At 40.3% G+C, this 12,820-nt stretch overlaps 1 protein-coding gene across 1 annotated transcript in view; it reads right to left on the minus strand.

The window, feature by feature from the left end:
• The window catches only part of zdhhc9 (zinc finger DHHC-type palmitoyltransferase 9), a 74,780-nt gene that overhangs the window by 22,493 nt on the left and 39,467 nt on the right, over positions 1-12,820 (minus strand). The window contains exon 3 of the mRNA XM_060927701.1: positions 2,103-2,261. Within this exon, the coding sequence (XP_060783684.1) occupies positions 2,103-2,261 (159 nt within the window). The remainder of the gene's footprint in view (positions 1-2,102; positions 2,262-12,820) is intronic.

Genomic DNA, 12,820 nt, shown 5'->3' on the forward strand with positions numbered 1-12,820 from the left:
TATAAGAGTTTACCACTGTCTTAGTAGTAAATCCTTATAAATATAAATAAATATATATGCCATGTATGATTTACTCCTGAAAGTGGCCCATTTTGCATTTTCCTCATACAAATTTTTTATGAAAATCTAGTATGTATGAAGTGAACGTTGTGCATGGTTTTTACAGATAATGTGTATGATGAATTACACTGTCTTTGTATGCTTCATGTAATGTTTGTAGTTTTAAATTATATTTTACAGTTTAAAATGTACATGCCTTTTATATGTAAATCCAACACAAACATATGTGGATTTACATATAAAAGGCATATACATTTTAAACTGTAAAATATAATTTAAAACTACAAACATTACATGAAGCATACAAAGACGGTGTAATTCATCATACACATTATCTGTAAAAACCATGCACAACGTTCACTTCATACATACTAGATTTTCATAAAAAATTAGTATGAGGAAAATGCAAAAGGGGCCACTTTCAGGAGTAAATCATACATGGCATATATATTTATTTATAAATCCTTATAAGGATTTATCCTTATATTTATAAGGATTTACTACTAAGACAGTGGTAAACTCATAAGTTCTTTACTGTTCTTTTTCGTATGGGAATAGAAGTAAGGACGCATGCGCATAAACTATTATGCGCGAGACTTCATATTAGCCACAAAGTCAGGAAAATCTGTTCGTAAAATTACATTATAATGACCAAATACAATGAAAAGTATTTTTCCAGTCTCACCTGTGAAAGGTAATCCCATGTGATCTCGTTTGGACGGTAAACCTGTTGGTACAGTTAAACGCAGCTAATCTTTATTCTCCGCTTTGACCTTTCCAATATGGCGGCGAGGATGACGTACGCGGAAGGCGGCGTCTTTAATGGTCCGGAATAAATTGAATACTACAGGTTGATGGATTAATTTGCTGTTTCTCACCTGTGAAAGGTAATCCCATGTGATCTCCTTTGGACGGTAAACCTGTTGGTACAGTTAAACGCAGCTAATCTTTATTCTCCGCTTTGACCTTTCCAAAATGGCGACGAGGATGACGTACGCGGAAGGCGGCGTCTTTAATTGTCCGGAATAATTTGAATGATACACGTTGATGGATTAATTTGCTTTTCTACGCCCTTTTTTGAGGAATGTATTGTAGGACTTAAACCATCATCTGAAGAGGTGAGATCGCTCCTTTTTTCCCCTTATTTTTGCTGGCGGGATTGACTCTGCCCTAAGGGCTATTCTCTCTCTCTCTCTCTCACTTTGCACCAGGCATTACACAATAAATATTCACAGTGAAAATATTTTGTAAGCGCGTTTCATGAACCAATTTATAGGATTTCTTGACAACTCGCATCGCATCGCAGTGAGATCATTGGCACTACTGGTGTTAAGAATCAGACCATTTCATAAATGAATATTTTGCTGTAGAGCTGCAGTGTTTGTACAATTGCATGTTTTTGCTTCACTATTACTGTCACTATTCTGCTTCTTGCATTACTACTGTGAACTAACACTGAACATAATAATAATAATAATAATAATAATAATAATAATATCCAAGCTCGTGTTTCACTCTCACTAGTGCTCTGTAAGGCTTTTTCCTGGTGATATTCGTTACACTTCTACCCGGCGTGAAGCATTCACAGTCATGTGGTTGTGACGTCATCGTAAACAAATCCGTTTTACTCATCCAGACGACTTCACAACGGCAACGTTGCCAGATCTTTCCACTCTGGAACCCGTTCTCAAAAAGATTGCGTTTTGGGCACCCAAAACGCCGGCGCCGTGTGGACGCCAGGCCTAAACGATAAGCAATTGTATCGGAGTCACCTGAATCCGTTGCCGTGTGGACAGGGTCTCAATTTCTTTTAGCTTTCTTACTTCCAAAAAATGGTGGGTTTTTTTTTTTCAGAAACAAGCTGACACAAAGAAAGCAAATCCATTCAACTAAAGTGATTTCTTTTTTCTTATTGTCATTCAGCAGTCATCTTGAGCACTTTTAAACGACTGCATATTTTTAGTGGTTGCACCCATTCCCTGGTGTCCCAAGGGACAGAGCATATGCGCGCAGACACAGACACACACACACGGAAAACTCACCCACACAGTTGTCACAGATACTACAGTGGGAAGCACGAGGAGGGCGGAAGATCTTGCAGGTGTAGCAGTACTTCAGCTTGACAATCTGGTTGTTGATTTGTACGTTCCTGATGCGGGGAGGAGGGCGCTGTCCGGCTGGTACGCTGCCATTGGCTGCTTCTGTAAAACGAGGAGAAATTTACATGTGTCAATGTGGGATTAGGTCCATTCACAAGCAGGTATGATGTGCTGGCCTGATCCAGATTAAGTAAAAACTTCATGAACATGTACAGTTAATCACATACACAGGTTTTAGAATTTAGGTCATGCATAAGGTGTTTCATTTTAAGTACAGTACCAGTCAAAAGTTTGGACACACCTTCTAATTCAATGTATTTTTCTTTATGTACTTGAATGGTCTCGCACCACAATACCTGAGCAAACTTCTGCCCCTCTATGACCCGTCACGCTTACTTAGATCAAAAGGTGCAGGCTATCTGCTGGTACCTCGTATAGTGAAGGCTACATTAGGGGGCAGAGCATTTTCTTACAAAGCCCCACAGTTATGGAACAGCCTTCCAAGTAGTGTTTGGGACTCAGACACAGTCATATACCCCTTTTCCACCAAATCAGTTCCAGGGCTGGTTCGGGGCCAGTGCTGGTGCTGATTCACAACTCGTTCAACTTGTGAGCCAGCTGAGAACCAGTTTGCTTTTCCATAGCTCGGGGTGCTAATGGGAGCCACGTCATTACATCACTGCATACATCAGTTACGTTGCTGTATACGTCAGTTACATCGCTGTGTTTGCATAAACTTTGGCGTGAACATCGAAGCAACAACAACACGGAGAAGAAGCAGCAGCAACAACAACAACAATAATGGATGACTTCGCGTTTGTACAGCTGCTGCTTCTCGTTGCTTAAAAATGGCAACCTTTCGCGGTCTTGCTATTGTTGTTGGTCTTAACAACTCCGCCCCCTGCTGACGTAAGCGGTTCTTTCCTCTGGCCCAGCAAAGAGTTGGTGCTAGCCTGGAACCAGTTTTTCTGGCCCCAGAGCCAGTTCTTTGTCAGTGGAAACAGAAAACCCAGTTCCAAACTAAGCACTGGCCCCGAACCAGCCCTGGAACTGCTTTGGTGGAAAAGGGGCATCAGTGTTTAAGTCTAGGCTGAAAACACATTTGTTTAGTCAAGCCTTTTGTTAATAGTTTTATTAGGTAAAGGAGTAGATCTGGAGGGTCCTCAGGCATGAAGTGTTTTGGTAAACTGGGATGTATGGATGCTGTCAGCCCCCCACTCACTCGCTAACTTGGGTTGTAGCGAGTAAGATGGTGTAGTGGCTGGCTGCTTTATGTCCCGGGGTGCCCTCATGCCTGTGTTACCTTCTGGCTGTCCCCTTTTAGTTATGCTGTCATAGTTAGTTTTGCCGGAGTCCCTGCTTGCACTCAGTGCAAAATGTATAATGTTCTTAGTCATCAGGTAACACTGGGCATACCTAACAACACCCCCCCCCCATCACTCTGTCTGTCCCTCTGAGTTACATGTCGATCCTGAGACACCTGTGATGCTGACTTCTTCTGCTCCTTGGATCTGCCTGATCCATCCTGATGCCCTACGTCTGGCTGGAGTCTCATCACATCGCTCCTGTGGAGGACGGCCCCTTATGGACAGTCGAAAGTTGCACTTGGAAGATGCTCTGGACACTTACAGAAATACATTTATGTCTGAGGACTACAGTTGACTTGCTAACTTTAGGACTGCAGTTGTCCGGAACAATCTTGCACTTAAGTTTTCATCAATGAACAGTTTATAACTTCAACAAAACAGACTTCGTGTTAAACCTATAATGATTTTCCTAGTTTCACAGTTATACTTTGACTATATAGGACACTGTTATAGAAGCAAGTTATTTATAATCATGCTATCTGTTATCACCCAAATGAGGATGGGTTCCCTTTTGAGTCTGGTTCCTCTCGAGGTTTCTTCCTCATGTTGTCTGAGGGAGTTTTTCCTTGCCACCGTCACCACAAGATTGCTCATTGGGGATAAATTAGGGATAAAATTAGCTCATGTTTAAAGTCTTTAACTTTCAGTAAAGCTGCTTTGCGACAATGTCTGTTGTTAAAAGCGTTATAAAAATAAACTTGACTTGATTTTTATGAATTAAAAAACACGTCATGTCTTAAAGTAATGATGGACTGTCGTTTATCTTTACTTAGTTGAGCAGTTCTTGACATAATTTGGGTTACGACAGTTGTCGAATCAGACTATTTACTGTATTTTTATGATTTACTGTTTGAAAGTACAGTAAAACATATGAATATGTGCGTCCAAACATTTGACTGGTACTGTATGGTTTTTTGTATGTTAAAGAACAAACCTAAATTAAAAACAACACTTTGTGCATGAGAATGAAAAGTATTATCTTGAGTACAAACATGCTGCCAATTTTACAACACATTAATGGTGTAATCAGTTCAATAAAATTCCTGGTTATTTCATTACATGCATAAGCTTTACTTGATCTGCTGCTGCATTCACAGGAGGCTTGGCAGAATAGTTTGTGTTTAAACAGCAGAGCATTTTGATTAGTGATGCTTACCGATTTTCCATCACTACTCTTGCAATAAAATGCTAACAGCTAAACATTCACTCAGGGGCCAACCTTAAATAGGTTGAGAGGACAAATAAAGACAGCGGTGTTGTTTTATCAACATGCCTGTAGCCTATAAAATCTCAGAACCAATGTGCAGGTTGCACAGTAAATATTGTCCTTCACAATACCAATATTGCAAAAAAAATTAATATGCAAGTGTTCTAAGAGGAAAAAATAATATATATTATACATACGGGCCACTTTTTCCATGGAATAAAAACATGTATTCTATTCCCTTCTAGTAGGTTTATTGATGCCATGCAATATTGTTATCATATCGCTTATCCTTCATGTATTACACCACTCTCTCAATGGAGAATGAGCGTGCAATATTATTACAATATTGCACGCTGTCAAGACAACACGACGTCACGTGAAGATCCAATGACAAAACTTTTCTGTTGCACATGCGCACAATCATTTCTTTGCAAGCCGGGAGAGAGAGAAGATGGGGTTAATTCAGTGCTCGGCTTAAGCACTAAATAAATAAACTGAAATTAAAGATGCGCTGAACACCCAAAAGATTACCAAAACTTCATTGTGGCAGCGGGGGCGTGGTCAAGCACCGGTCTGTGACAGGAGGGCGGAGTCAGGGAAGGTAAGTGGCAGAATCACTTCACCTGAGAGCAATTAACCTGTGTTTGTGTGTCTTCCCAGGGACCGCGCCCTATTTAGGGAGGGAGAGCGAGAGCAGAGGGGATCTCTCCCGAACCAGACACCTGATGTGTGTGTGTGCGTGTGTCTGTGTTAAACAGATTGTGTTCCCTGAAAAGTGGAAGCAATAAAACTATTTGTTGAACCTGATCTCTGTCCTGCCGTCCTCTGTGCTCCATTTCCCGGGTTTCGGCACCACTGTAGCTTTCCCTAGGTGTGGGTGGAGCACAGAGGACGGCAGGACAGAGATCAGGTTCAACAAATAGTTTTATTGCTTCCACTTTTCAGGGAACACAATCTGTTTAACACAGACACACGCACACACACACATCAGGTGTCTGGTTCGGGAGAGATCCCCTCTGCTCTCGCTCTCCCTCCCTAAATAGGGCGCGGTCCCTGGGAAGACACACAAACACAGGTTAATTGCTCTCAGGTGAAGTGATTCTGCCACTTACCTTCCCTGACTCCGCCCTCCTGTCACAGACCGGTGCTTGACCACGCCCCCGCTGCCACATTCATTATATATTCTTCTTGCATATTTAGAAGAGAAAAACATACCAACGGACATCGAAAAACTGGAAGAGAGACAAGTCAGAGATGTAAAACTTCCACGCTAGCGAGTGACTGTGACAGTTTGTTCATAAACGTGACCATTAGGTTTGCTTCATTAAAAGCCAAAGATTTAAAGAGAAAGACGCGCTGAACACCGGAAAAGCTACGAAAACTCCCCTGGGTATTCTTCATCCATTTAATCTTCCACATTAATGGAAATACTGGAAAAGACAGGTCGGAGATATAAAACTTCCGCACTCACGAGTGACTGTAACAGTTTTTACACAAACATGGCCGCAAGGTTTGCTTCATTAAAAGTGAAAGAGTTAAAGAGACAGACATGCTGAACACTCGAAATAATAATAATAATAATAATAATAATAATTTAAATTTATATAGCGCCTTTCACAAACCCAAGGACGCTTTACACAGGAGTTACCAAATAAATAAATAAATAAATAAAAATTTGAAAAAAAAAAGGCCACACTAGGAAGAGTAGTGTGAGGTAAAGAGGAAAGTTTTCAAGTTAGCTTTGAAGGAAGAGAGAGTGGAACAGTCACGAAGCAATTGTGGTAATGAGTTCCAAACTTTAGGAGCTGCAACACTGAATGATCTGCCACCCATAGATGCCAGTTTAAAACGTGGGACAGTCAAAAGTCCACAGACAGAAGATCTGAGGGAGCGTGAGGGACAGTACAAATTAATTAGCTCACAGAGATAGGAAGGGGTGAAACCATGAAGAGCTTTATAGGTTAAAAGCAAGATTTTGTATTTAATCCAAGAGATAACTGGCAACCAATGCAGTTGCTGTAAAACAGGAGTGATGTGAGCAGTGCGCTTGGTGAGTGTGAGGACTCCAGCCGCTGAGTTTTGGATGTACTGCAGGCGATTGAGCAATGTGGCAGGGAGACCATAAAAGAGAGAATTGCAATAGTCAAGACGAGAAAAGATAAACGCATTGACCAACATTTTGGTATCAGTTTCCAAGAGAAGAGGGCGGAGACGTGCAATATTGCAGAGGTGAAAGAAAGCATTCTTAGTAATGAGTTTAAAATGGGGTTCAAACGTAAGGGTGTAGTCAAAGAGAACGCCAAGGTTTTTGATAACTTGGGAAGGACTACTAGACACACCATCAACATCAATAGTGAAATTGGAGAAGTTCAGAACCTGTCTTTTGGTACCTACTAATAGAAAGGCTACAAAAACTTCACTGGATATTCTTCACACATATTTACAAGAGAAACACATACCAACAGACATCGAAAAACTGGAAAAGAGAGCAATAGTGGAAATATAAAGTTCGACTTGGAGGTGAGGAATGGTGACGGAGACTTGTACAAGAGGAATTCACTCATGGACTTCATTCAGTTTGTTTTGAACAACTGCAATGTAACATTGAACTACAACCAAAAGTAACTTTGAACTTGAACTGTCTACCTGGATATAGCTTGTATATAAGTTGGGTTGTTGTTCAGGCTTTTTGGACTTGTACCATTTTTATTGTTAGAACTTTGACTTTGTACATTGGATTGACAGAACATTGAATTACATTCAATCAGAATCAGCATTCAATATTGGTAAGTTACCTACCTGTTCTTAAGTTTTTGTAAAATCTATAATTGTTCCATCAAATTTATAATAATAATAATAATAATAGCAGCTTTTTTCGTGGTCTATCAGATATATTCAATTCAGCTAGCATGATATTGAACTCGTCTTCAACTCGTTCATTTTCATGCTAGCTGAATGGACTAGCCAATATTATTTAATTATTTTATATTATACACACACATACATACATACATACATACATACAAACATACAACCTCAATTCCAAAAAAGTTGGGACAAAGTACAAATTGTAAATAAAAACGCAATGCAATAATGTGGAAGTTTCAAAATTCCATATTTTATTCAGAATAGAACATAGATGACATATCAAATGTTTAAACTGAGAAAATGTATCATTTAAAGAGAAAAATTAGGTGGTGATTTTAAATTTCATGACAACAACGCATCTCAAAAAAGTTGGGACAAGGCCATGTTTACCACTGTGAGACATCCCCTTTTCTCTTTACAACAGTCTGTAAACGTCTGGGGACTGAGGAGACAAGTTGCTCAAGTTTAGGGATAGGAATGTTAACCCATTCTTGTCTAATGTAGGATTCTAGTTGCTCAACTGTCTTAGGTCTTTTTTGTCGTATCTTCCGTTTTATGATGCGCCAAATGTTTTCTATGGGTGAAAGATCTGGACTGCAGGCTGGCCAGTTCAGTAACCGGACCCTTCTTCTATGCAGCCATAATGCTGTAATTGATGCAGTATGTGGTTTGGCATTGTCATGTTGGAAAATGCAAGGTCTTCCCTGAAAGAGACGTCGTCTGGATGGGAGCATATGTTGCTCTAGAACCTGGATATACCTTTCAGCATTGATGGTGTCTTTCCAGATGTGTAAGCTGTCCATGCCACACGCACTAATGCAACCCCATACCATCAGAGATGCAGGCTTCTGAACTGAGCGCTGATAACAACTTGGGTCGTCCTTCTCCTCTTTAGTCCGAATGACACGGCATCCCTGATTTCCATAAAGAAATTCAAATTTTGATTCGTCTGACCACAGAACAGTTTTCCACTTTGCCACAGTCCATTTTAAATGAGCCTTGGCCCAGAGAAGACGTCTGCGCTTCTGGATCATGTTTAGATACGGCTTCTTCTTTGAACTACAGAGTTTTAGGTGGCAACGGCGGATGGCACAGTGAATTGTCTTCACAGATAATGTTCTCTGGAAATATTCCTGAGCCCATTTTGTGATTTCCAATACAGAAGCATGCTTGTATGTGATGCAGTGCCGTCTAAGGGCCCGAAGATCACAGGCACCCAGTATGGTTTTCCGGCCTTGACCCTTACGCACAGAGATTCTTCCAGATTCTCTGAATCTTTTGATGATATTATGCGCTGTAGATGATGATATGTTCAAATTCTTTGCAATTTTACACTGTCGAACTCCTTTCTGATATTGCTCCACTATTTGTCGGCGCAGAATTAGGGGGATTGGTGATCCTCTTCCCATCTTTACTTCTGAGAGCCGCTGCCACTCCAAGATGCTCTTTCATGTTAATGACCTATTGCCAATTGACCTAATGAGTTGTAATTTGGTCCTCCAGCTGTTCCTTTTTTGTACCTTTAACTTTTCCAGCCTCTTATTGCCCCTGTCCCAACTTTTTTGAGATGTGTTGCTGTCATGAAATTTCAAATGAGCCAATATTTGGCATGAAATTTCAAAATGTCTCACTTTCGACATTTGATATGTTGTCTATGTTCTATTGTGAATACAATATCAGTTTTTGAGATTTGTAAATTATTGCATTCCGCTTTTATTTACAATTTGTACTTTGTCCCAACTTTTTTGGAATCGGGGTTGTACATATGAATACTAATATAGATAGATAGATAGATAGATAGATAGATAGATAGATAGATAGATAGATAGATAGATAGACAGACAGACAGACAGACAGATAGATAGATAGATAGATAGATAGATAGATAGATAGATAGATAGATAGATAGATAGATAGATGCTGTACTTTAAAGCAATTCTCAACTTTATCCAATATGATTAAATCTTTTCAGGGTTTCCCATTTGAGCACGCAGACTAGTCCAAGTGTGAAATTGGGAAATTTGACACTTATTTTGCTTCATTCTTTTAAGAAACAGGGAGGGAAAAAAACCCTCATTGGAAACATAAAATGCATGTTACTGAATCATTTAAAAAAAAAAAAAGGTCTGTTAGGTTCTAGAAAATCTAGAAAGATGTTACATACCGTAATGGATAATAAATTGTGCCTGTAAACTTTAGTGTCTACAACTAACCTGAAACAAACAAGCAGCAGCTTTTTCCACAAGTGCCTGGTGGTTATCGTAAAAACCCTATACACAGTACCAGCCAAAAGTTTGTACACCCCTACTCATTCATGGGTGTTTCTGTATTTTGACTATTTTCTACATTGTAGAACAATACTGAAGACATCAAAACTATGAGATAACATCTGGAGCACAGATAGAATTATGCGGTAAACAAAAAAAGTGTTTAAAAAAACAAACAAAACACATTTCATATTTTAGATTCTTCAAAGTAGCCACTGTTTATCTTGGCATTATCTTAACCTTAAGTTAATTAGTGCAATTACTTACCTTCTTAATGTGTTTAAGATCAAACAGCAAATAGTAAATAATAAAAATACAGTAAATAGCCCTATTCCACAACTGTAATCCATATTATGTCAAGAACCACTCAACTAAGTAAAGAGAAACGACCATCCATTGTTACTTTAAGACATACCACATTTTTGACTGGTACTATATACAAACACGTACATCAGTTTGGGGAAACAATACAACGATCATGCGTTATTAATGTGGTCACACCTATTCATTTTGTTTGCTTGTGTTGCTAAGTCGTCGCCACATTGTGACCTTACTTATCTCATTGTGGCACCTCATTAAGCCATGACCATGCCTTGGGATCCTGTTCTTCATCCATCCATTATCTGTAGCCGATTATCCTGTGCAGGGTCACAGGCAAGCTGCAGCCTATCCCAGCTGACTATGGGCGAGAGGTGGGGTACGCCCTGTACAAGATCATCGCAGGGCTGACACATAGAGACAAACAACCATTCACACTCACATTCACACCTACGGTCAATTTAGAGCCACCAATTAGCCTAACCTGCATGTCTTTGGACTGTGGGGGAAACCAGAGCACTCAGAGGAAACCCACAGAGACACGGGAAGAACATGCAAACTCCACACAGAAAGGCCCCCGTTGGCCACTGGGCTCAAACCCAGAACCTTCTTGCTGTGAGGCGACAGTGCTAACCACTACACCACCGTGCTGCCAATCCTGTTCTCATGTGTTAATAAGTTGTGACCATGCATTGTTTTCATCAACTAGAGACGTCAAACCAAGAAAACGTTTTGTAGGTCATAAACTATGGCACAACATGAGTAGACCAGTTTGTTTCCATGTAATGGAAGGCGTTTTACAATGACAGCGAGTAGCAATCTAACTGCAATCTTTGTTCTATTCAGACACAAACCAGTAGACCTAGGAATATCATATTCATCTCATCTCATTATCTCTAGCCGCTTTATCCTGTTCTACAGGGTCGCAGGCAAGCTGGAGCCTAACCCAGCTGACTACGGGCGAAAGGCGGGGTAAACCCTGGACAAGTCACCAGGTCATCGCAGGGCTGACACATAGACACAGACAACCATTCACACTCACATTCACACCTACGGTCAATTTAGAGTCACCAGTTAACCTAACCTGCATGTCTTTGGACTGTGGGGGAAACCGGAGCACCCAGAGGAAACCCACACAGACACGGGGAGAACATGCAAACTCCGCACAGAAAGGCCCCCATTGGCCACTGGGCTCAAACCCAGAACCTTCTTGCTGTGAGGCGACAGTGCTAACCACTACACCACCGTGCCGCCGATCCTGTTCTCATGTGTTAATAAGTTGTGACCATGCATTGTTTTTATCAACTAGAGACATCAAACCAAGAAAAAGTTTTGTAAGTCATAAACTATGGCACAACATGAGTAGACCAGTTTGTTTCCATGTAATGGAAGGCATATTACAATGACAGCGAGTAGCAATCTAACTGCAATCTTTGTTCTATTCAGACACAACCAGCAGACCTAGGAATATCATATTAATGGATATAAATAGAACAGGGATAGAGAAGAAATTTGCTTCAAGTCATAAACGCCTATGTTCTGCTGCACCAGCACTTAAAAAAACTGACTTCTTAAGAAGTCAGGCCATTGAGATGGGAATGTAAATATTGCATAGAAACGTGAAGAGGAACAAGGCTTCAGCTTCACAATAAAATTACACAGTTAAAAAAAAAAGGCCAGCTCCAACAAGGAACACTTTAGAATATTACAGCTCTCTAAAAGTCCAGGTTTAGTGCATGTAGATCACGACAATTGTGATGAAGCCTGCTCCTAAATTTAGCTGAACATTAGCTGAAGAGCTCATTTATCAGCTCTGTGCTCTGTCATGTTAAGTGCTTCTACCTCGTCACACCCACTCTTCCTCATGGTGCTGAGAGGAGAGAGGATGAGATGAAGACAGAGCTGAACTGAGCATGTGCATCTTCAGCATAGTCAGAGGCAACGAGCCTATGAGGAAATAGCAGGGTGGGGGTGGGAAGGATGGAGAAAATTCGACTGCAGACAGCCATAGTGGAGATGGGCGAGGCACAACACACTGTAGCAGTGCATGTGTGTGTGTAGCTCAAATCATAAGGTCACAAAATTATGCAATGTCCACCCACAGGTCCTCACTAGGTCGTAGCTAAAACAAAATTTTATATTTTGCTGCATCAACCAAATTTATACCAGTCTTAACTCTGTGCGCCCACATTTAGGCTATAACAGTTGCTTATCAGTGTGTTACTAAACAAACTACCCAATTACCCATAGTTATCTTGCCATTTCCTGCCACCAGTATTACAAACTGGATTTGAGAACACATTCAATGATGCAGTTTGCATGAAGCCATACTGGCTGCTGAACATATCATCAGTCACTTGACATTAAAAATAATACGTAATGAAAATCATAACGTGCAACAAACACAAATTAGTAAGGATTAGAAATGGCACAATACTGGTGTTGATAATGAAACCTAATTTTAAGGACTCGCGACTCGACTTGGACTTGAGCACTGATGACTCGGACTCGTGCATTAACTGCATTAGGACTCGTAAATTGGGGACGAGGACTCCGATTTTTTCTTTATTTTTTGAAACATGCCATAATAATTTGGCATAAGATATTTATATTTACATTAATTTTTGTACTAAT

This window comes from Neoarius graeffei, chromosome 8 (assembly GCF_027579695.1).
Source record: "Neoarius graeffei isolate fNeoGra1 chromosome 8, fNeoGra1.pri, whole genome shotgun sequence".
Lineage (NCBI taxonomy): Eukaryota > Metazoa > Chordata > Actinopteri > Siluriformes > Ariidae > Neoarius > Neoarius graeffei.